Source organism: Nannizzia gypsea, genomic scaffold (genome assembly GCF_000150975.2).
Source record: "Nannizzia gypsea CBS 118893 supercont1.6 genomic scaffold, whole genome shotgun sequence".
Classification (NCBI taxonomy): Eukaryota; Fungi; Ascomycota; class Eurotiomycetes; order Onygenales; family Arthrodermataceae; genus Nannizzia; species Nannizzia gypsea.
Window position 1 is genome coordinate 329,421 of NW_003345196.1, and position 23,139 is coordinate 352,559.

The 23,139-nt window shown below is 49.2% G+C and overlaps 10 protein-coding genes across 10 annotated transcripts; 4 read left to right on the plus strand and 6 right to left on the minus strand.

Annotated features, from left to right (window-relative positions):
• Positions 1 to 1,381: 1,381 nt before the first annotated feature.
• MGYG_06728 (hypothetical protein) lies at positions 1,382 to 2,092 on the plus strand (the record flags this gene model as incomplete). The annotated part of the gene is made up of 2 exons (XM_003170690.1): positions 1,382 to 1,503; positions 1,558 to 2,092. The coding sequence occupies 2 exons, from the start codon at positions 1,382 to 1,384 to the stop codon at positions 2,090 to 2,092; spliced, it is 657 nt and encodes a 218-aa protein (XP_003170738.1).
• A 619-nt stretch (positions 2,093 to 2,711) lies between these two features.
• Positions 2,712 to 4,487, plus strand: MGYG_06729 (metacaspase-1; the record flags this gene model as incomplete). Its single annotated transcript, XM_003170691.1, has 8 exons — positions 2,712 to 2,917; positions 2,999 to 3,489; positions 3,565 to 3,609; positions 3,669 to 3,744; positions 3,799 to 3,895; positions 3,945 to 4,165; positions 4,231 to 4,400; positions 4,462 to 4,487. 8 exons carry the CDS (start codon positions 2,712 to 2,714, stop codon positions 4,485 to 4,487), a joined length of 1,332 nt encoding a protein of 443 aa, XP_003170739.1.
• Positions 4,488 to 4,868: 381 nt separating this feature from the next.
• Positions 4,869 to 6,459, minus strand: MGYG_06730 (hypothetical protein; the record flags this gene model as incomplete). The annotated part of the gene is made up of 3 exons (XM_003170692.1): positions 4,869 to 6,041; positions 6,124 to 6,227; positions 6,291 to 6,459. 3 exons carry the CDS (start codon positions 6,457 to 6,459, stop codon positions 4,869 to 4,871), a joined length of 1,446 nt encoding a protein of 481 aa, XP_003170740.1.
• Positions 6,460 to 7,267: 808 nt separating this feature from the next.
• Positions 7,268 to 8,659, plus strand: MGYG_06731 (1-phosphatidylinositol phosphodiesterase; the record flags this gene model as incomplete). The annotated part of the gene is made up of 1 exon (XM_003170693.1): positions 7,268 to 8,659. The coding sequence occupies one exon, from the start codon at positions 7,268 to 7,270 to the stop codon at positions 8,657 to 8,659; it is 1,392 nt and encodes a 463-aa protein (XP_003170741.1).
• A 270-nt stretch (positions 8,660 to 8,929) lies between these two features.
• On the minus strand, positions 8,930 to 9,943 carry MGYG_06732 (hypothetical protein; the record flags this gene model as incomplete). Its single annotated transcript, XM_003170694.1, has 1 exon — positions 8,930 to 9,943. The coding sequence occupies one exon, from the start codon at positions 9,941 to 9,943 to the stop codon at positions 8,930 to 8,932; it is 1,014 nt and encodes a 337-aa protein (XP_003170742.1).
• A 492-nt stretch (positions 9,944 to 10,435) lies between these two features.
• On the minus strand, positions 10,436 to 13,953 carry MGYG_06733 (L-aminoadipate-semialdehyde dehydrogenase; the record flags this gene model as incomplete). Its single annotated transcript, XM_003170695.1, has 5 exons — positions 10,436 to 10,828; positions 10,896 to 12,908; positions 12,974 to 13,098; positions 13,202 to 13,496; positions 13,582 to 13,953. The coding sequence occupies 5 exons, from the start codon at positions 13,951 to 13,953 to the stop codon at positions 10,436 to 10,438; spliced, it is 3,198 nt and encodes a 1,065-aa protein (XP_003170743.1).
• Positions 13,954 to 14,849: 896 nt separating this feature from the next.
• MGYG_06734 (hypothetical protein) lies at positions 14,850 to 15,719 on the minus strand (the record flags this gene model as incomplete). The annotated part of the gene is made up of 1 exon (XM_003170696.1): positions 14,850 to 15,719. The coding sequence occupies one exon, from the start codon at positions 15,717 to 15,719 to the stop codon at positions 14,850 to 14,852; it is 870 nt and encodes a 289-aa protein (XP_003170744.1).
• Positions 15,720 to 18,466: 2,747 nt separating this feature from the next.
• Positions 18,467 to 19,829, plus strand: MGYG_06736 (anthranilate phosphoribosyltransferase; the record flags this gene model as incomplete). Its single annotated transcript, XM_003170697.1, has 2 exons — positions 18,467 to 18,799; positions 18,867 to 19,829. 2 exons carry the CDS (start codon positions 18,467 to 18,469, stop codon positions 19,827 to 19,829), a joined length of 1,296 nt encoding a protein of 431 aa, XP_003170745.1.
• A 477-nt stretch (positions 19,830 to 20,306) lies between these two features.
• Positions 20,307 to 20,602, minus strand: MGYG_06737 (metallothionein-I transcription activator; the record flags this gene model as incomplete). The annotated part of the gene is made up of 2 exons (XM_003170698.1): positions 20,307 to 20,331; positions 20,397 to 20,602. 2 exons carry the CDS (start codon positions 20,600 to 20,602, stop codon positions 20,307 to 20,309), a joined length of 231 nt encoding a protein of 76 aa, XP_003170746.1.
• A 310-nt stretch (positions 20,603 to 20,912) lies between these two features.
• MGYG_06738 (fibronectin type III domain-containing protein) lies at positions 20,913 to 23,025 on the minus strand (the record flags this gene model as incomplete). Its single annotated transcript, XM_003170699.1, has 2 exons — positions 20,913 to 22,051; positions 22,113 to 23,025. The coding sequence occupies 2 exons, from the start codon at positions 23,023 to 23,025 to the stop codon at positions 20,913 to 20,915; spliced, it is 2,052 nt and encodes a 683-aa protein (XP_003170747.1).
• Between the last annotated feature and the right edge of the window lie 114 nt (positions 23,026 to 23,139).

The following is a 23,139-nucleotide window of genomic DNA, read 5'->3' on the forward strand; positions in this document are numbered from 1 at the left end:
TGAGCTTTCCTTGCTTACGCACATGTTTTTGCAGCTACATTATACAGAATTTCTTCGCAGGCATTTGATAAGTTTCCCGGATTCTGGAGATTCCGCCTCTTCTGGCCAGCCATGTCATCGTCATCGTCATCGACAAAAGTTATTTTCTTTGATCTCCTCGAGACTGGGACATATCACTTTGAACGGCATACCTCTATTTGATATATCAGTTACTCCGTATTTCCCCTAGGAAACACCCCATCCTGAAAGAAGTGAATGCGGTCCGTGTGAAGTAATGCGAAGGCAATGCGGGTTCATAGTTATAGTTATGAGCACGGGCATTACCGAATAAAAGAAGCAAAACAAAAATAACAAAACAAAAATATAAGAAAGCGGGAGAGTCAATCATATTATACTTTATAGACAAACGGCTGGATTTAGGTAATAGGAGCGCGAGCACTTTGGTTGGAAAGAACGTCATTGTTGGATGTAGATGATAAATCACCTTTTCCTGAGCCTACTAAAGCCTATCACGACAACTGAGTATCAAGCAGCCCTCAATTTCTTGCCCTAGTGTTTGCGAGATATGTTTCATAGATGGACCACAGTAAAAGGAATTCAGTATATAGTCTCAAGCAAAGCTTCATTCCTGTTACTGGGTGCTAAATGCCCCACAAAGATTCAAGATAAGACAGTACTCCGTATAAAGCACAAGAATCTCCTACCCAAATGCCCAATTCTGTAGATGTGATGTTCGAGACGCTGAAAGTACTTCGTAGCCCGGTAGTTAGGGATGACGAATGAGGTTGATAAGCCAGATCACTGGGCGACATGCCGTGAAGTTTTCATACCTCCGGTTTGAGACAACGATCCCTGGGCCTCCTGGAAACTACGGACCATCTGTGGGTGAACCCTGGCAGTTTGCATTCGTGCTCGGCCAAGCTTGCTATCGGATTATCCGATGAGACTGAATGAAGAAAATAAACTGTGATATGAGAGAAATTACTCTGTGTTGGGTTTATGGATTCGTAGGTCGCCTTGAGCCATGACACATACTCTGACACATACTCTGTGAGTAGGATCACCTATACCTCCGATGGACCCCGGAGCATTATCGATGACGATAAAGATGTTATATAAGAACTAGCACAGTTCTTCGAGTTTAATGAATCTTTCGTACCTCTTTTTAGAGAGGCGACATGAAAATACCAATCTTGTTTGAATAGTGTTTATCAGCCCCTTCAGAATTGTCACTACTCCCAAGCGAATCAGTTGTGGGCCCGTTAAGCGCAGGGTTAGGTGTAACTAGCCAATTATTAAGAGGATTAGTTTAAAAGCGGTGGCCTGATACACCCTGAAACCTCATTATCTTCGTGCAAAGACATCGTGAGAGCCTGCAAAGATGGATTCCATCATAATCACACCACGGTTGAAGCTGGTCCTGCTGACGAAAGCCGAGAAAGAGAGCCTAGAATTTGGATGGCTTCATCAACTCCACAGTAATGAGCAGTCGATGTTCTGGATGTGAGGGCCGCTTGCGTTGCTATCTGTGTATTAATGGTGACTGATTCCATCTAGGCTCGGTGGCCCATCTGACTCGATAGAAAAGAGCGAGAAACTCATCAGCCGTTACATTCCTACAAGCAGCGAACAGGGGGGTTATCGAGCGGTCTATACTGTTCATCCAATCGAAGAGCCTTCCGATTTCATTGGCATCGTCACGCTGGGCTCACTCGATTCCAATAGCCTGCCACTGCCGGAGAGTCTTACTCTCCCAGCAACAGAAGCGGCCACGACTCTAACTATTGAAATTGCTTACTCGTATCTTCCGGCTGGATGGGGTAAAGGATACGCAACCGAGGCGGTCAACGCGGTGTTCGAAGGCTGCAGACGGGCCCGATCCTTCTGGGTGCCGTTCACAAAGCTCTACGTCAGGGGGATTGTAAACCCCGAGAATATGCCGAGCATGCGAGTGATGGAGAAGACGGGAATGGTGAAGCGGGGGATGTACGAATGGAAAGGCAAGGCTGTTTTCGTTGGCGGAAGATGGAGAGAAGAAGACAATATCTGTATCTTCGGCAAGTACCTGTTCGACGGTTATGACGATATCTAGAGCCGAGGTTGTCAAAATCAAAGGAAGGAAGGAGTTGCTTCCGCGGCCCAGAAGTTCCGGTTTCTATCTTTAGCGCTTCGTCCACAAAGGGAAACGGCCCAGGCACGAACTGTTGCTGACTAAGGTGACGTTTTCCCGTTTCTCCGATTTAGCTACCGACGGCACGGGATGCTTGGCATGCTTGGTATTCTTGGCATATGACTTGGCTTCAGTCACGGGACGCAACCTCATGATGGACAGGCGCGGGAAGAACGAAAGGCAAGGAGTTGGCAATAGAATGAAAGATAGCGGAGAGTAGCGGGAAAACAGTGTGAGAATTAAATGACAGAAACAAAGTTTTTGACGCGACTATACGGATTAGCAGAAAGTGCATGAGTCAACTGCGTTCGCGTATCCGTGAGTGGAGAACTGACGGGGATATCGGGGCTGAAAAGAGCGGCTCTTCGGCCAGCCCTACGGCCGTGTCACGGGACCAACGCCGCGCCTTTTTCGTATAAACAGTGTCTTTCAGCTCCTTGAGTGCAACTCGTCCCAACACGGTCGCCAATAACATCTTACGACTGAACAGCTCGCTGAAAGAACAAAAAAGGCAGTTGACCGAGTGACCGCCCCCTTATTCATGTCTTACTGGCAAAACAGTACACCCTTCAACGAGGGAGCTGGTGGCTATTACCAGCAACCGCCCCCTCAGCCGCAATACCAACAACAGCCTTACCAACAACCACCATATCAGGAGCCGTATCAGCAACCACCATATCAGCAACCCCCATACCAACAGCCGCCGTACCCCCAGAACCTCACACCCCAGCCCCAGTACTCATATCCGTAAGTTATTCTATCGCACAACCCTGGCTGCCCCTAGTTAACCAACCCACCAAACTGACCGTGAGTGACCGTTTCTCCCAGAGCGCCTTCTCCTACACCTAGCTACAACACACAGCCCCCTCCATCGCCGCGCCCTCCATCCCAGCAACAGCAGCCATACTATGCTCAGGAGCCGCCGCGGGCACCCCCGTCACCTTACCCCGCCAACAACGGAAGCAACGGGAACAGTCACACCCCTCCACCACCACCGCAAAGCAGTCAAAGCTTCGGTCATGGCGCCCCATCTACCTACCGCTTCAAATACTCGAACTGCTCTGGTCGACGGCGTGCTCTTCTCGTTGGTATAAACTACTTTGGCCAAGGCAGGCCGCTAAAGGGTTGCATTAACGATGTAGCCCGCATGTCTACATTTTTGAATCGGCGTTACGGCTATCGACGCGAGGATATGGTGATCCTTACAGACGATCAGGCGAATCCTATGAGCCATCCTACTAAAGCAAATATGATCCGTGCCATGCATTGGTTGGTATCGGGCGCAAAGCCAAATGATTCGCTGTTTTTCCATTTTTCAGGTACCGATCAATCATTTCCCAGTTCCTGGTCCTTATCCCTGGTTGGATGTATTCATGCTGATTGGTGAACTTTAGGTCATGGTGGCCGTACTCGCGATCTAGACGGGGACGAAGATGATGGTGAGTTTGTACACCTGAGACTGTGATTCAAGATGAATAGGGTTTAACAAAGCTCCTAGGGTTTGATGAAGTCATTTATCCCGTCGACTACCAAACCGCCGGCCACATAGTTGACGATGAAATGCATGCTATCATGTCAGTGTACTCTCAGTCTATTCTTGTACTTTCAACTGACAGCCTTCTTCTCAGGGTTCGTCCGCTACAACCTGGCGTCCGACTTACCGCCATCTTCGACTCTTGCCACTCCGGCACTGCTCTAGACCTTCCATTCCAGTACTCTACTCAGGTATGTCTTCATAAGCTTTACGCCAGATGCCGTACTAACTTTCCTGCAGGGCGTACTAAAAGAACCAAACCTCGCTAAGGAAACAGCCTTGGACCTCTTAAGCGCCTTCAAAAGCTACGAGAGCGGCGACATCCGTGGCGTTGCCAACACCACCATCGGCTTATTCAAGAAACTTACCATTGGTGACTCTGCTCGTAAGAAAACGCTTAGAACCAAGACCTCGCCTGCAGATGTAGTCATGTTGTCTGGCTCCAAGGACACGCAGACATCGTAAGTGTATTTCCACTTTCCTACCACTTTTGTGTTACATTTCGCCTAACATATCTTTTTATCAGTGCGGACACCGTTGAAGGCGGCTCTGCGCAGGGTGCAATGAGCTGGGCGTTCCAAGAGGCGTTGAACAAGAATCCGAAGCAAAGCTATATTCAGCTTCTAAACAGCATCCGATCCGAGCTGAGTGGGAAATATTCACAGAAACCGCAGTTGAGCTGCAGTCACCCGCTAGGTAAGTTCCGGTTGTGCTGAACCCTGGTTGAGATATAATTGTGCGCTGACATGGCCAACAGATACAAACTTACTTTTCGTGATGTAATGTGGGATAGAAAGATAAGATAAGATCAGATGGATGCACGGACCGTTTGTGAATGACGATATGGGACGTATTTATGATATTTACGACACGACATGAAATAGCTGGCGTTATTAATTGCGTTGCGTTAAGGTGATTCTATATCTTTCGTCCTTTTCGTCCTTTTTGTTTGTTTCTCTCTGTTTCTCCTCTCTCTATATATATTGCAGACTGAACTGGTTCGGCTATATTGTTTATTGCTATTCTTATTCTTTATCCCTTGCGCTGTCCGGTCTGTATCTGTAGATCGGTATAATATAAATCTATGTACAATTTCTTTCGCCAAATAACAAGAACAACCAAAAAAAAATAACAACCTTCCTATACAGTCGGTATCGAGGATGATTATCGCATGTTAAGCATCATCGCATCTGGGTTCTCGACCATACGACCGACCAATGCGGCCATTCTAGCCATGGTAGCGCCATCGATAACTCTGTGGTCTGCACTCCAGCTGAAGTTCATCATCTGGCCAGCAGCAACGTTGCCTTCGGCGTCGAAGACAGGCACCCTTCTAATCTTGCCGATTCCGAGAATTGCAACCTCGGAAGGTACAAGGACGGGAGCAACGACAGTTCCACCAATGGTGCCGATGTTGGAGACCGTGATGGTACCGCCAGACAGGTCTGCGGGTGTAAGTTTGCCTGCTCTGGCAACCTCGCTGAGGCGGATAAGCTCAGCTGCGATGTCGAGGATAGAGCGGGCCTGGACGTTCTTGATGTTGGGCACTAGTAGGCCCGTGGGGGTATCCATTGCTACACCAATGTTATGGCCTGCACGCATGACGAGGGATGGCTTGGCAGGGTTTGAAGTGGTGTCTACTCGTGCATTGAGGATTGGGAAGTGGTTAAGTGCCAGGGAGACAGCCTTGATGACGAAGGGGAGGTAAGAGAGTTTAGGCTGGGAGCCATCTTTGGGGGCGGCTGCGTTGAGCTGGGAGCGGATGCGGGATAGAGCAGCAATGTTGAGTTCGTCTGAGTAGAGGAAGTGGGGGATGGTGAGGGACTTGGTCATGGTCTTGAACATCTGGGACTGGATGGGGGTTAAGGCCTGGTTGGTCTCAACCTGTGGGGCGTTGAGGCCTGGAGCTGTAGCTGTGGTTGTACCAGTGGCTGACGAAGCTGCGGCAGGGGTGGGGGTCTGGCCTCCCTCCAGGTACCTCTGGACGTCTTCCTTGAGAACGCGGCCATGGGCGCCGGTGCCATTGATGAGCGAGATATCAATGTTGTGCTGCTTGAGCATTCCTCGGACTGCGGGAGTAGCGAAAGTAGCGTATTTGCCCTTTGGTGGAGCTTCTACCGTCTCTGCTGCCTGCGTAACGTCTGCCGCTGAGGACTCTGCCGCGACTTCTTCAGCGGTGGTCTCTGGAGCTGCCGCTTCCGGAGCTGGAGCTGGCGCGGCGGAATCGGGATACTTGGCGTCGTCGACCTCAATCTCACATAGCGCAGCACCTGTGGGTACCGTGTCGTCTGGCTGGAAGTGCAGTTTCTTGATGACACCCTCGTACCGCGACGTTATCTGCAACCGTCAGCATTTTCTCCTGCCCAGGCGGGGCTCTCCTCCTCCCGCTTGTTCTCTCTCTTTCCAAGCTAATACGTACATCGTCAATGGCCTTGTCTGACTGGTACTGGCATAGAGGCTTCCACTCCTCGATCCGGGCTCCCTCCTCGACGTACCACTGTATAACCTGGACCTCGGTGATACCTGCAGAGGGGCGTTAGCTTCACAATTGCATGCCACAACAAGGGGACAGGAGAAACAAAGTACCCTCGCCGACATCCTTGAGAATCTGCGACCTGATGCCCCAGGGGACGGGGGAGCTATGGAACCGCCGTCGGAAGTGGGAGGTGTATGTGGCAGGCAAGCAAACGGGCGTGGAGGCGAGCAGTCCTCGCGACAGGGACGCCCTGTGAACCAGCGATCTCACGGCAGACATCTCAATTGCAGGTATATCTCACTCTCTCTATAGCTGTAGGCACGGCTGGACGTCGCGGCTGGGATATCGAGATGGGTTGGTCTGGTCGAGCAAGCAGGAGGAGGAAAGACGAGAAGCCAGGAAGGTGGACGAAAGCGACGAGGAGGGCGAGGAAGGGCAGGTAAAGCCGAGGGTAGCCGCCGAAGCCTAAAGCAGGGCAGGAAAGGGAGGGCGGTCACGGGGCCGTGGAAAAGCCCTAAGCCCCACGTCTGTCCCGATCGGGAGGCGGCAGCCGACGGCCGAGGACCGAAAGGAGACGCCGTCTTAGGGCTTAGGGCTCTCCTGCTTATGTCATCAGAACCTTCCCGCGCTTCACCTTTTTGGTTCCTTTTGGTTCCTGCATGGGCGATTCATGGGTGAGATTAGGCTTATTTTAAGCGTGTCCAGGGCCCGCCCAAAGCATCCGCAGGGTGGCTGATATATCTACTATAGACATGCTTATGGTCGACTAGGATGGTCGCTGCTACGGAACATGGAGTGCTGGGAGGAAGAGAGAATATGGCTAAGAGCGACGTCTGCGACTGATCAACGAGATGAAACGCTTTAATCTCAGCTCTTTATCAGATCTTTCGTGTAGCGGCGGCGGGGCTAGCCCGATCCGGCAGCGATGATGCAAACGCCCAAGCTGATCCTCCAGCCCCTCGTCCTCCCTGCGTCTGGCGGCTGCGACTTCATCATCAACATCACCATCACCATCAGCACCACAGTCGTCGCCGTCATCATCATCAAGCAGCATAGTAATTGAGACGATAGAGATAGATATAGAGTCATGGTCGCAGAACACCTCACCGTGCGCAATCTTACCCGGACGCCGGTCGTCCTCAAGCTGGTCGAGCGCTTCAGCCCTCCAGATGCGCCCAAGACGCTGGCCAGCACCTTCACCACAATGATGAACAACATCACAGGCACCCCAGCTGAGGTCACTGCCATCCAGGACGGGGCTCAGTCCTTCGCCCGGCAGGACGTCGACATCCGTGTTGAGCCTTTCTCACATGTAGCTAGTGATGTCAGGTCCTTTGACAAGTCGGACAAGGAGCGCATGCGTCTCACCTTTGAGGTCGAAGGAGACCACTACCAGATCCAGGTCCCAGTACCTACCAAGGAGACCATTGTCATGAAGTGCCTCTCTCCAAATCCCCGCTTCCATTTCACGGGTGTCTTCAACGCGGAGCACGCCCATCTTGCCCTCTTTTCGTCTGCCAATCTCAACTGCTGGATGCGCGAGCTCAAAGATGATATCCTGACCTCAGCCCTCTCTATACCGGGTACTCACAACTCTCCCACATGCCACATTGCTCCTCCTTCTGTGCGCTGCCAGGCAGTCAGTCCACGCGAACAGCTCGATAACGGTGTCCGTTTCTTCGATATCCGTGCTCACCCCCAGTGGCCGAATGATGCAGCCAAGGACGGCCTCCTGCTTGCTCACAGTGTCTTTCCCGTCTCCCTCTCTGGCCAAAAGACGTTCAGGGAAATGCTTGGCCAAATCGAGGAGTTCCTTGACCGTAACCCGTCCGAGACTCTGATCATGTCTCTCAAGCGTGAAGGCCCCGGAGACCATAACGACCACCAGCTGGCCAACATCATCAAAACGCACTATACCAACGCAAAGCCATCACGTTGGTACACTGACACCAAAATTCCCACCCTGGGTCAGGTAAGGGGTAAGATTGTGCTTGTCCGCCGCTTTGATATCCCAGATCATCTCAAGAAGGAACACGATGGCCGCGGCTGGGGTATTGATGCCACCGACTGGGCTGATAATACAGACCATGCCGTCTCTTCCAGCGGAACACTCTGCATCCAGGACTTTTACGAGGTCCTCGAGACAGAAAACATCGAAAAGAAGATTGGGTTTGTTAACGCCCAGCTCTGCCGATCGGCTGAATGTTGCTACCCAATGGGTAACGTCCAGCCAGATGGAGATCGGTGTCCGTATTATGTCAACTTCCTGAGTGCGAGTAACTTTTGGAAAGTTAAGACTTGGCCTGAAAGGATTGCTGCCAAGATTAACCCTGCTACGGTCGATTATATCTGTCGAAGCCACAAGTCAGAGAAAGGTGACTGGTCTACTGGTATCATCGTCTGTGACTGGGTAGGCAAAGACGGTGACTGGGATCTGGTCAGGTGCATTGTTGGTATGAACACCAAGTTGGAAAAGTAGACTGGCATCTCTTTTATCTAACGGGTGTACGAATTTTTTTTTTTTTGCTGTTTGATGTTCCTTTCCTCTCCTTTGTTTTTGTTTATGGCTGGAATAACTAACTCGGTGGCTGGAACGGACGGACGGAACGATACCAATGAATAGATGGGATGGTTATGGGGAAGAATCAACCAAGGAGGACGTAAATAGGTATTCAAACATCTGTTACATATACTGTCACATATATTATACAAGTCTAGCCACAGAAACACAGGCTTCCATCTATCATCTTTACTTCTGCTCTGCCTGCTCTTCCTTCTTGCCGCCATTCTGCTCCTCCTCCAAAACACTCCTTCTGCTCTCAAGGGTGAGATAAAGGTTATTTCCTGCACTCTCCAATGTCCTCGCCAATCCAGAGCTGACACCCTGCAGCATGCCAACCAATTGAGCTCTCAATCCACCCAGTCCACCCTCAATGCTACCAACCCACTTCGTCTCATCAGCATCAAACACTTTTCCTTCCACTCTGGCGCCCAACAACATCAACTTCTGCAATCCAGATTGCGTAGTAAGATCGTATAGTCCTGGGTTCGCCTTACGTGCCGGCGGAGGGAACAAGCCGTTCTTCCCTGTGGGGGCCAAAATAGAGAACGCAGCTCGCAAATGGTCCGGAGACACAGACGGGAACGAAAGAGTAGCAATCGGTCCCACAAGCAGGGTAGAAAAGTCATGCTGTCCACGCTTAGGCAGCACAGCTCGATAAGCCGAATACGACAAGTCATGCGTTAATCGAGGATCTTCCTTATCCAGTATCGGTCCTTGTCCACCAACAGCCGCAGCATCGGGTCGGTAAAAGTCCACCACCCTCATAGCTGCCTCGTATATCGAAGTCTGGATAATCTGTAGCTTAATGGAGTCCGCAATAGCTGGTTCAGAGCTGCCTATTGCAGCATTCTTTTCGTCAACTTTACGCAACGCTTTGATCAGCTCGCGACGGATGTTGGCCCATTCGGTGGATTGGAGGTTGTTATGCTGGAAGTAGATGATCAATGGCATAGTGCGGAGGATCGAGGCGTATTGTCGGTGCAGTTGGGATTTGCGATATTCTGGTCTTCGGTGAGAGAGAGGTTGGAGGGCTTCGGATGACATTGAGGTTGCGGTGGCGGCTGGCGCAACTGATGCCATTGATCTTGACCTGGTAATGGCCGATAGAGATGCTGTGATGGACTGTAGCTCATGCTGGAGCAGGGTATGTGGTGTTCTGCTTCTCCGGGCTAGAGATTGGAGATGTATTCGTGGAGGCATTGTGGCGGGTAGAAGGTGTGCGTCGGGCAGTGAATTATTGTATTTTATACTAAATTGTATATTGTAGCTCTCCGGTACTTGATATTGCTCGTCCGGAGTCGCTGGCGCAGCTTGATGGGTTTGATATAATTCTTGCAGCTCGCTGAAATTTGATGTTGGACTTGCCCAATCGAGCGCAAAACTTTATGTAGAGGAATTACTATTTTCCGTTATTAGTAAGCAAAATTCTGCCTGTCGCCGCAAACGAGGCCGTTCAGTAACGCGCTCTCCATGCAGCCTCATCTTTCAAACAGTTCTTTACAAAGTTCCAGAAGAGAAGATCATGGGAAAACTGGATCATTCCAATATATTCTTAGTATCTGACCCTGGCTATATAGTAGCTTCCACACAAAATCCTACGAATTTCACCGAAACCCTTAGTTCGAAGAAGATAAAACTGAATTGATAGCTATAAATTTTAAGTAGATTCATCTCATACAAACATCTTCAGGCTCAAAGAGCGCCTAACTTCTTCCAGACACTTAGATATAGTTGCAGTGTGGACTTGTTCACCACGCTTGATGCTCTGAGTGTGGGTGATGACCATGTGGAATGAATGGTTTCAAGTTTCACTTCGCCCGTGGCCATTGGAAGAAAATATTCCTTGAAAAACCACCGTAGGTCCTCAAGAGGCTTGCCTTCGGCAGTAGCTAGCTCAATCCAGCGATCAAACTCAATAAGTGGTACATTCTTGAAAGAGTAATCCTCCTGTATTATGGAGAGAATATCTTTCCAGCTTTGCCTTACTGGGTTCTCAACATGATAAAGCAGATGCCCTGTACGATCGTCTAGCAATATTTCCGCAATAGCATTTGCGGCTATATCAGCTGGCAGCCACGAAACGTCCTATACATGTAGATTAGTTACCGTGAAGGGCCAAATTTATATATTGCCAGTAAAACATAGACCTTACCCCAGCTAATTTTGGTAAAGCATTCACCTTCTGGGACGCCTGTAACATCCTTGGAATGTGTTCTCCAGGGTTCCAGAACCCGGTTTTTGTAGATCCAGCGACCTGGCCGATTCGTATTACTGCGCAGTTGATTTTTGACGGCATCAAGCGTCGAGCATCTTCTACAAGGCGCTCGCAGACCCATTTTGCTTCGGCATAGCCCATTGGGACTGTGGTTAGAGGATCGTCAGGTACAATTTCGGGGATCATTGAGCCTCCAAAAAGCTTGACATATCCTCCCACCACTGCAATAGAAGAGGCTAAGATAAGTCGCGGCGTGATGTTTGGTCGTGTCTTTTGGCATTCAAGGCCAAGTTCAATTAAGCTGGCCGTAGCGCGAATCTGGCTTTTCAGGGAAAGCAGCGAGAGATTGAAATTCATCGGCCATGCGCCATGAAATATATGTGTTGCGGTCCGAGCAATTAGATTGTATTCTCCAGGAGCCATTCCTAGGTGGTCGTCACCTGGATGCCAGCGTATGAGCCTTACCTTGGCCATTTGAGTGTCCGTGAGGGCTATCCCTTTTTCATCAAGCGAGTGATTAAAGTGTGTCATCTCGTCTTGAGCTTGGTGCTCTCGCACTAGACATATCACTTCGAGAATATCTCCACGACTTGTCAATATTTCTACCAAATTTGCTCCAAGACATCCAGTGGCCCCAGTGATAACCACAACCTTTCCATCCCTTGGCAATACATCGACCTCTGATGTACGTATTTGGAACTCTTGAAGGATATCATACATGCGGCTTTGCCGACTCTCCAGTTCGCGACCTGCTCCCGTAGTAAGAAATGCTGACATCAATCTTAAAGTAGGGTACGCATATGTCAAATTGCAGGTGTGGTTCGCTAAATTCTTTTGATGAGGTTGAGCCTCAATATACGATCGAAGGACCCGGTGCAGCCGTGTAGCTTGCAAGGAGTCCATCCCTAGTTCAAAAAGATTGGTGTCTTGATTCCAATCCGAATCTTGAATATACGAGGGCAAAAACAGGGAGACGACCTTTCGTAAGTTTTCATCAAGATTGCTCGCGTTCAAAGAGCCGATCAGCGAAGACGAGAATTCCTGATCCAGCGCTTCATACGCCTCATCGATCTGTCTAGCAAGGATGTTATAGACCTCCCGCCGTTGAATACTACCTTTCGCTGTACGGGGTAGCGTGATATCTCGTGGTGTTAGAATAAAGCATGCCCTCGACTCGATTCTTGCATGTCTATCGGCTTGTGAATTCGTGGCCTCAACCAAAGGCCAAATCTCATCAAGAATTTGATTATTATCCAGGTTGGCTGCTTGTATGCTCAGTTCCAGAATAACTCCCAGTTGGAATCGGGATTCTCCAAAGACAATCGCGGATTTTATGAGTGGGTCCGTCATTAGAGAGGACTCCCACAGAGTAGGGGAGACCTTCTCCCCGGTTTTGAGGACAATAAGATCGTCCTTCCGCCCCAGAATCTTCACCTGGAGGGTGCCATCAGGAGAAGATCCGAGTTGCAGTGAATCCTGAAGCTCAAGAGGCTTATTCCAACCGAAAGGGTGTGCAATAAGCTTGCACAGTCTGCGGCCCTCTTCATCAACACCAAGTTCGTGGATATCAAACGGTACATCCTTTCGGAGGACAAGCCATGGATAAGTGTACTTCGCCGTTAGCCTAAAAATGGGTGCAATGGCACCGAGCTCTGTCGCTCCGAAATGGTTTAAAAGTTTGGCGCCTCTCTCCAGGAGGACTTTGGCAACATTCGGTTTCATAGGACCACCTCCGACGGCGATGAACTCCAAGTCGCGGATAGGTTTGAATGCATCATTTTCAACACTGATACATTCCTCTAATACTGAGGGAACAGTCATCATCGAAGTAATTCCATGCTGCTGGAGAATTGAACAGAGGAGGTTGGCATTGGGGATGCTCGCCGACGGAGTTAGCACGACGGGTTTCCCAACCGACAGGGCCAAACATGGAGCGAGCAATCCAAAGCCCTAGAAGACGGTTAGCACCCTGAGAACGAGTGTGTCTCGGAAACAGAGCATAGTTTACTCCGTACATGATAGAGAGGCAGCGTTGTCAGCGTTTTCCCGGTTGTGGACTCGTCGACATCTGGAGAAAACTCATGGCAAGCAGCGTAGCCAAGCAGGTGCCGATGACCAAGGTAAATCGGCTTTGGCAGGCCTAGATAACTAATAGTTAGCAGCGATTACGTATAGTATTTAGTTAGGGGCTAGGGTCCAGTAACCCGTAGCTAACTATCAAACGGAGTGATTTGAGGGCTAACCGGTGGTTCCTGAGCTGTGGAAGACCAAGTCACCACTTGAATCATCAGACAGTTCATACGTCGTCGTGCCCGCAGCCACCGACTTCTTGTCAGCAGAGCTCAGAAAATAGTCCAACGGAGGAGCGAGCAGGAATTCAATCTCGCTTTGGTCGACGTCGACGTCGACATTGTCATCGCGGTCCAGGAGGTCCAGGGCCGCGCGCGTCCTGGTGGATACAACAACCGCCGAGGCGGCCGCGGCCGCGATCAGATGTTTCGCCGCAACGTCGCTAAGTCTTTCGGAGAGCAACAGACACTCCAAAACATAACAAACACTTCTGAGTCGAATGATCGTGCAACATGAAAGGCACCAGCGAAGGGGAGAAATTCGAGTAACTTACAGGAATACCTGCCCGCAGAAAGCCAACGAGGTAGATGAAGATGCGGATGTCGCTCTCCAAGAAAATGGCAACCGGGCTGCGATCGTTGGCCTCCCGCTTCGTCAGACACGGCTGATCGAGGAGCCATTCGCGACAGCGATCAGTTGCCAACTTGAAACTGGAGAAGCTGACGCAAGTGGGCGGTCCGCTCGTGTGGCATTGTACGCAAAATGTGTGAGATGGGTTGTGTTTTGCGTTGAAGTCCACAAGCGCTGGCAGGCTATCAATCTCGTCTGGAGAGAACTGCGGCTCGTCTCTCTTGCGGGCAGAAAATTTGGCTCTCCTGAAAGAGTGGGAGAGATTCGAATCCCCTGATGCAATACTGTCTCCCATGTTTTCCGCTCCGGTCTATCGATATTCGTTGGCACGTTGGTGAAGAGTTGATATTATACCCGCGTACCTGACTAGTTACACGAGGACGTGTGGCTTAACTAGCTAATCCTTATTATGGTATTTTGGATCTCCCATCTATATATACGAATATCGGTGGACTACATCTTAATTTACGGTCCAGGCATACCCCGAGTCAGGTATGTTCCCAGCGCTTGCATAACCCTGGTCCCATGAAGAAGAGGTAATAGGTCATACCTTATGGCAAATGGATCCACCTGGGGATCAGCATACATACCCTGATGAAGTACGTCCAGGCTTTATCACAAATGCCCGTGACCTCTGCTGTCCGAATGGCGGGCCGAGATGATAACACTTACATTGAAGCTTGATTAATTGGACAAGCCGTCGCCTCTGGAAGATGTTTTACAGAACATTTACATTTTATCCTACGCACGTACCGGTGTTGAAGCTACTTTATCGAGCTACTTCTTTTCTTCAACATCCAAAATAGGCTTATCTGGTTTTGGGGGGTCAGAACTCCAAAAAACCCTTTTCCAATGCCACTGTTAAGAGGGTTTCTACTGATGTGAAGTTGCCTCATATTGCTGTCTCATTAACAGCAGCCCCCGTGGACCCAGAAGCTGCTAGTGTAAACAAGAAATATGCAAAGATGGCCCCCTCACGAACCATAAATTTCTAGCTTAATGCCAGGTACGTAAAAGATAATATCCTTCAGAGCTGGAGCGTATGAATATGATTAGCACATTTATAAATGCATGTTGTAAATATTGAGAAGCATCTAAGAAATTAACTAATGTAACTCTTTGAGTAGTTAACAGGCTCAGGTATTCCCGGTCGTGCTTTCGTCTCCCAAGGCTACCCTGTTCACCGGGCAACTACTCCCCTGCAGGAAAATCACTCAGGGCACTGATTTCCCTCCAAGTCTCAATGTCTGCGAGTATCTGGTTGGCGCTCTTAGCAATCTCTACAGATGCATCACTGCCCAAAGGCAACCAGCTAGGGAGCTCCCGTCCTTGAGCACATCCTGTAGAAGTTACCACATCATAGATAACCTCTGCCCCTTTTACCGGGTTACCGAGCTGAGTACCATTAAAAGCAACAAAGTTGCGATCCGCAGTGGTGTTCATTTCCTTATACCCAGGTATACGGGAGGTCGAGTCTGTGACATTGGCGGAAGGCTCAAGAAGTCCAGTACGGAAAAATCCTGGCTCAACAAGGCAATGACGGATTCCGAATTGCTCAATCTCGCCGGCCAAACCGAGAGCAAGCCACCTCGTGGCAGCCTTCGAAGCATTATAGAGGTTACAGCTTGGCATAGCATACCAGGCTGCCATAGAGCCGATGGTAACTAGCGTCCCAGATTGTTTCTCACGCATCTGAGGAAGGATAGCTCGGTAAACATTCATGGGCCCGAGGGTATTGGCCTGGAATTGTCGAAGAGTTTCCTCCGGTGTGGATTCTTCAATGGTGCCCTTCTGGACGTAGGCAGCATTATTGACAACGATGTCTATTTGGCCGCCAAACGTAGCCAGGATATTGTCCATGCGGGCTTGGACTTCCTTTAGTGGCTGATTCTGGTCCAGCTGGGCGGTATGAAACCGATCCGAGTCGATCTTTGGGATCCTCTCCGGGTTACGGGATGTCGCAATAACTCTATCCCCACGACGGATGGCGATACGGGCTAGCTCGAGGCCGAACCCCGAGGAAGTGCCCGTGATGAGCCAAGTTCGTGGCTGTGAAGACATGGTTGTTGCTGAGGATGAAAAGGCTCTGATCTTGATGTCTCTTTTACCCTAAGGAATGATGTTGTCGGTGGTCCACGGCTTTCACGCTATCTTTATAAGACGCTTCCAACAGTTAACTACGGAGTTAATGCAGGGTAATCTGATGTACTGAGTTGGTTCATCCTTGCCTTTGTTGGGTTTAAGCCGGAGTTAACATAACTTCGGACCGGCAGCTTAACTAACACCGGCCTAAGCCAAACATATGCAGCTCGACCTCGACCACGCATGTCAGCCCTCAGGGATGAGCCTGCATTACCTGCATCCGACAGGGTCGCATCCTTTCAATCCGCTAAACTTGTTGCTCCGATTAATTTACTGTCGTTTACCGCGAATAATTAGGCATTTCATTGATCGTTTACGGCAACACATCAATAGCAAGGGTGCTTGCCGTTGGTCACTATTCCGACTCTGATGGCAATGGTTGGATAGCATCGTCTGATAGTACAGTTCGCTGGGATGATCCGGATCATTCACCCTCGCTCTCCGATAGAATTCCAGTAATGCGGGAACGTGAGAAAGGTGGACTGCATTGCTATGTCTTGCATGGTTTGTGCTGGCAACTTTTACGGAAATTTTTATGAGCCAAATAACGTTCTGGTTGAGCGGCTTCTCGATGTCTGCGGGTCTCTCCCCTTCCCCATACGGGAAGGCGGTGTTTTCTGGGGCAATGACTATGGAGTACTTATAACCTTGGATACCAAAGATCATTATCCATGGGAAGATAGGGCAGCAGGTGAGTATAATAGCTGCCTAACACACGCTTAGGAGGACCCGTACGATATTGCAGAGATACCTGAGCTGCTCACCCTGTCGTGTAATTCGTCCGCTTCGTTCGGGATTTCACAATCTCAGTCGATGAAGGGAATGAAAGGCGACTGTTTTGCGATATTTCCCTGGGAAATTATCAAGCAATAAACGCAAACCTGTTAGTTCTGGATATATTGACCTTTGTGTATCAAAACATTCCGCCCAATTCTCTCCAGCCAAATATTTTGGGCTTCAAGGTTTGAACCTGGCAGAGACCGTGATTTTATGTTCGAGAAACGGAATTGCAAAGAGGCTAGGGACTGGCTTAAGTTGTATCAACTTACAAAGCTAGCAGTCAGTCCTCCGGGATTAAAAAAATAGAAGACGAATATGGAACTTAATTCGGGGAATTAATCCCGTATGTGATTTCATCTCTTGATAAACTTCCGGAACATACTCTATCAACCGGCGCTTGCGACGGGGTCTGTGAAGTAGCAGGGGAGATTTTAGTAGAATCCATCTCGAGCTCCCGTGCGGCCTTTCACCAGGGTTGTCTCCTGCTTGACAAACAGTGGACTACAATCCCCTCTAACCTTTCGAGCATTGCATTTCAATAGTTGAAGGTAGCATCACTGGCATACGCTAGTACGCAAGATATCAAATGCTGGTCAAGTTGTTGCAACCACGCCTGAGCGCAAATGCCGTAGCCGAACGTGTCAATGCTCGTTTCCCAAATCTTTGTAAGGAAAGGCTCTATTTGCTGGTTCAAGCCTGCCTCGCTCTCGAAAAATGAAGTAAAATGCTTCTAATGATCAAAGATAGTTTCTCTACTTCCAGCACCAGCGAAATCAAAGTTATGCTGTCGAAGCTGCGTTGTACGAGCAGATTCGTTGAACGAATACTGACTCCAAGTCAGGAGACGATGACCAGGTTTCCAAGTAATTCTACCATTAAAGCCTAGTTTGTGTTAGACCATAAGGGACAAAAAGGCCTAATGTCCCAAGGATACCTTGGGTAATGTATGCGAGTCGTAGCTCAAGTGGAATATTCCAACAATTTGCCATCTCGTTTTGTTCTAGAATTATTCATTATTAACTATACAAGTACAGTAGGGACGAATGTTTACGTACCGGAACATGTAGATGTATGTGCCTTTGAGTCTCAGCAGACATCTTCCCATTGCTTCGGTGTAGTTCGGAAAATTTTGGAAAGTGCTAAAAGTTGTACTAGTAGACGACTTGTAGACATTAGAATAAGAAAAGTATTTAGAAAGCTTCAGGAGATACGCATACCTTAAACATCAATGTAACCTCACCGGTCTCAGCTATGCAAACTTGAACGATACGGGGTGTTCGCGTTGATCGATCCGAGAAGAAACGCAAATGGCAAAAGATGTACACAAGCCAGTTCCGGATTACCAGAGTGGTAGTGTACCTGTTGGACCTCAAGGGCCAAAAAGGCCTAATGCCCCAGGGATGCCTTGGGTAGTGTGCCGTAGCTGAAGTGGAATATTCCAACAGAATCCCTATCAACATTCTTATATACTGTTGCGTCAGGTCCAGACAGTGACTTGACTACGTCACTGGGGTGAAGTCACTGACTTAGTCACTCCCGCCGAGCCGCTGCACGTTAGAGTCGAGTCTATTCATAGCCTGAAGCGAATTAATAATATCTTAGTCACTAACTTAGTCATCTCTGAGTCATCCGGAGGGGCTCTGGCGATCCCTGCACGGCGGGAGCGGACTAAATAATGAGTAAAAAAGCGAGCGAGAGACGAGGAAGAAGCTGAGGAATGAGGAGCTTTGCATGGCTGGCGGGCTTAGTTATTTATAGAGAAAAGGACAGCTGAGCTGAAAGATGCGTCGCTGGCCCTGCATCTGCTTCCTCTTCTACTAACAACACCCCAGGCATCATTGACACTGAGCCAGACAAACAGACAGAGAGACAAGACCGTTTTAGCTATGGCTACACCACAGACACAGGGGACAGAGGCTGAGAAGGTCTCGATCTCGCCGCTGCTCAAGAGCCTGGCGTATCCTGATGCCAAACACATCAAGGCGCCTGCTGGGGAGATAGCTGCTGCCTTTGCTCTCATCTTCGAGGACAGGCTGTCTGCGATCCAGACTGCGGCATTGCTCACCCTGCTGCACTCGACGGGGCTGGATAAGGATCCTGATGTCATTGCACAATGCTCCCATCGCATGAGAGAAGCTGCCACGCCGACGGAGAAGGGCCCGTTGCTAGAGGTGCTCGAGAAGCGAGGCCGAAAGGAGGGATCCTACAATGGCGGATTGGTGCGTTGTTGCCATCTAGTGGTTAACGGCGGTTTGGTGGGTTGCTAACAGCTTTATCTGTCAATAGTGTGATATCGTTGGAACTGGCGGCGACCACCATTCCACGTTCAACATCTCCACGACCTCGTCGATTATTGCATCGCCTTTCCTTATGACCGCCAAACACGGTAACAGGGCTCAGACGTCCTCCTCTGGATCAGCAGATGTCCTCATGCACGTTACCCCTACTGCACCAAAGATTGAAGCCGTCAACGCAGAGAACCTAGCCAAGGTCCTCGAACAAACCAACTATGCCTTCCTGTTCGCTCCTATCTTCCACCCAGGCATGATGTACGCCAATCCCGTCCGAAGAGGCCTGGGTCTGAGAACCATTTTCAACCTAATGGGACCGCTGGCCAACCCTGTAGACTGGGCCATTGAAGCTCGAGTCGTTGGCGTAGCGTACCAGGCTCTCGGGCCCGTGTTCGCGGATGCTCTGCGCCTAAGTGGCGTGACAAAGGCGATGGTTGTATGTGGAGAGGAAGACTTGGACGAAATAAGTTGTGCCGGCAAGACCAATGTCTGGAAAATCGCTGAATGTGACCCCTCAGAAGCTACCCCCGTCACTCCAACCCAGTCATACGACGCAGAAGGCAACGAGAAGGTGTTGAAGCCAACCAAGATTGAGAAATTCTCCATCGAGGCCGCGGACTTTGGCTTACCCGCTCACCCTCTGTCCGAGGTCGGTGGTGGTAAAGGGCCCCAGGAGAATGCAGTCAAGTTGATCAGCATTCTGCGCAACGAGTTACCCCGCGACGACCCCGTCTTGCACTTTGTATTGATGAACGTTGCTGGGCTGCTGGCCATCTCGGGTGTCTGTGAAGCTGACACTAGCAATATGGGCCCTGGAGACGATGGTAAGGTCATCACCGAACGAGGACCTGGTGGACTCAGATGGAAAGAGGGTCTGAGACGTGCTCGCTGGGCCATTGAGAGCGGCGAAGCGTATAAATCTTTTGAGCAGTTTATCAAGGTGTCCAACACATTTTGAGGGGAAAGGGTAATATTGTCATAGACAAAGCCAGTGTTTCCGTTGTTGCTCTTTTTTCACCTTTTTAGGATTTAAATCTTGCACCTAATGTTTTCGGATATCTCCTTCATTCTTAGTATTCTTTCTACCTTAGAAATATCTCCCAGTACCTCGACCGAAATATCAAAATGGAATAGAGCAATTTCCTACTTCCCTGGCAGCCGATTCACCTACAATGTCAGTCACAGAATGGAATGATTGAAAAAGAGGAAATGAAAAGTCCAAAGTCTTCGAGAATAATATTCTTGCATTTCAGCGGGAAAAGGCTCTGCTTTCAACCTCCAAGGAAGATTTCATTGACTTTTCCCAAGTAATTGTTGTTTCTTTGAAAAAGAGAGAGAATAAAACACATAGCTAATGCCGACCAAGACACCTATATCCCCGCGCGCCCGTTTGTAATAAAGGAAAGTAATCGTAGTAATCGGCGTTAAACACAATCTACCGAGCTTGGAATTGTACCATTCTACCAAAGAGGTACGGCGTTAGTTATCAGCTCGTCTGGGGATAACTGCGACTATAGTGACTCACCTCTTCGTTCTCTCCTTGTAGAGTACTCGATGGCCACATTCTTTGCATCGGATCTGGTCATTTCGCTTCATCGAGACGCGCGAGCTGCAGTCTCCGCAGATATAGACGACCGATAGCACCTCGTTGCCGGTGGTTGCGCCAGCTGTGCTCCCGGATGTTGGGCCCTGCTGGGAGAGCGAAGGGACTTGGTAGGCTTCTCTGGACATTTTTCAGGGTATTAAGATGCTATAGATCGTTCGTCTGTGTGTTTATCTGGTGAAAGGTGCCGGTTCTGTATGTCGCTTGTCTGCTTGCTCGTTGGATTTTTTAGATGTTTTTTATTATATGAAGAAAAAGAACTGGGGGTGATTATATAAGGAATGAATATATCACGTGATATTATATCACTGCCTATCCCGATTAGGACAGAGTATCTATTCTACGCACATCGAAGACTTCATGGAAGAAAATATTCATGAATCCTGTTATTATGTCGCTATTCAGTTAATATATCATTATAAGGAATATATATCCATTTCAGTGTGTAAAAGAGCTCTCCTTCACCTTTTTACAGCCAGCATGACTACAGACGTGTATCCAGCAGTCTGCATCAGCACAGTCATGATCCTTACATTCATCTTTAGAGCATCTGTCCTCATGGGATTGATGATTAACGCCAGAGCTGATGTAGCCAGCATCATTTTCCTCGATATAGCCGCATGTACCACATAGGACCCCCCAGGAGTTTTCCCTTTCGGCTCTAGGGGTCCCGCAGTGAGAGCCAGTGCTACAAGGTGTTTGTTTGTGCCCACTTGTTGGCCTCCCATCAGCCTCTTCAACCTTGTCTGAATCATGAACCGAGTTGATATCTTGTTCAGAGCAGCCACTAGATGACATAGTTGAATCGGAATTAGATGGACGCGGAGCAAGCACACATTTGCACCTGTCTGACTCGGCACTCCCGTTAAAGGCACTAACACACCACTCAAAGTTCCAAACACCAGGTACCAGAAAATATTGGTCACTGGAAGGCTTGCTCTCAGTTCCATTGATCTTGCAAAGCACGCTGTCTGGCTCATTTACATTACGGAACCAGAGTTGATAACCAGCCGCAATAGGAGAACCAGTCCACGTAATATGAGCAGATGTTGCATCTTTGGCAATAACTTCCAAGTCAGTAGGCACTGGAGGAGTGCCTCGGCCGACAGTGACACTGCGTATCATCTTGGGGAATCCTCCACCGGCATCGTTCCATGAAACAATAGCAGGTTGATAATGGTGTCCCGGAATAAGATCGCCAACATGTGCTGGGGACTCTTCAAAGCCTGCACTAGAGATGAATGTATATTCTTCATCTTTATCCCAGTACAAAACTTCATATTCCGTAACTTTGAAATCATTAGAACAAGAGTCCCATGAGACATCGAACCCGGTAGCGGTGGCATTGATCAGCACATTATCGGGGCCAGGTGCTGTTTTAGGAGTTGATTTCGCTGATTTAATAACAGTCCATGGGCCTTTAAGTGTATTGCCTGCACTTGCACGAACTTGGACCTCGTAGGTCCAGCCTTCCTGGGTCCATTGAGCGTCCCATCGATTTGAAGAGACACTGCCGGTGTGGAAGTCCGTAACTCCAGATATCCTAGATCTAACATCGTAACTCATCGCACCATATACTAAAAACCGGTTAGAGTCCCCATCTAGGAGCTGATATGGAGACAGGAGGCTGATACATACTTGCATCCCAAGAGACGGTAACGCCCCCGGGGCTGGAGACTACCTTGAAATTTTTCGGGCGAGGTAAGGACCGCTTCGGTATGTTTTTGGGTATTACCAGCGGGGTGGAGCCAATTTTAAAATCTCTCACCAGAGTGAGTGAGAATGCGCGTGCAATTTCATATTCTCCAGTAGCATTCGGATGAAGGCCATCATAACCTGCAGGGCATCCATCAGGCCCACAGCCATATTCCTCACAGACTTCGACTAAATGAATAGGAGAGGCGGCCGTACTCCACTGAGGGATCACATTGCGCAATAGATCGTTATATTCACGTGTGGAACGAGGCAAATCCTCACGCCCATTCATCATCGCCCGTTGAGGAATATTGGCAATAGCAAACTTAAGGTAGGGGTTAACCTTACGAGCGTTATCAACCAACGTTTTAATGCTATCAAGGGTTCCAGGGGCATCACTTTGAAGCCATCCCAGATCATTGAACCCCAACATCAATAGCATTAGATCTGCCGGATAAGCCCTCAGAACCTCCTGTATCAGATTCTTATCCGTGGCAGCGGTCCGACCCCAAACAGCAAAATGGTGACTATCAAAGTCGTCTAAAGCGCCACGCGCATAGCCGCCATCTACTTTGACGCCTTTTCTAGGCTTGGGGGAGCCATAAAGAGGTGGAGGTGATGGTGGCTTCGGGCTGTCTGGCTGGACGGTGCCGGTGTAAGGACCGACAAAATTAGTGGTGATTCTCTGCTCCTGGAACCACTGCCAAATTCGATATCGCCATGTCCAGTCCCCTTCATGGCCCTGAGTCATAGAGTCACCTACGACCATCAATTTTAAGTCGTTGTTCCCTGATACCGAGAAGTCCTCGACATCTTCGTTGCGCGGGATGGGCTTCCGGGATATAGCGTCGAACATATAGGTGGGGGTATATTATTTTCAAGCACTTCTGTTTATCACGGCGCAAGCTACCTAACCAGTTATCCGACGCATTTCTAGACAAAAGGAGAATTGTGAAAGTAAGTGGTTGTC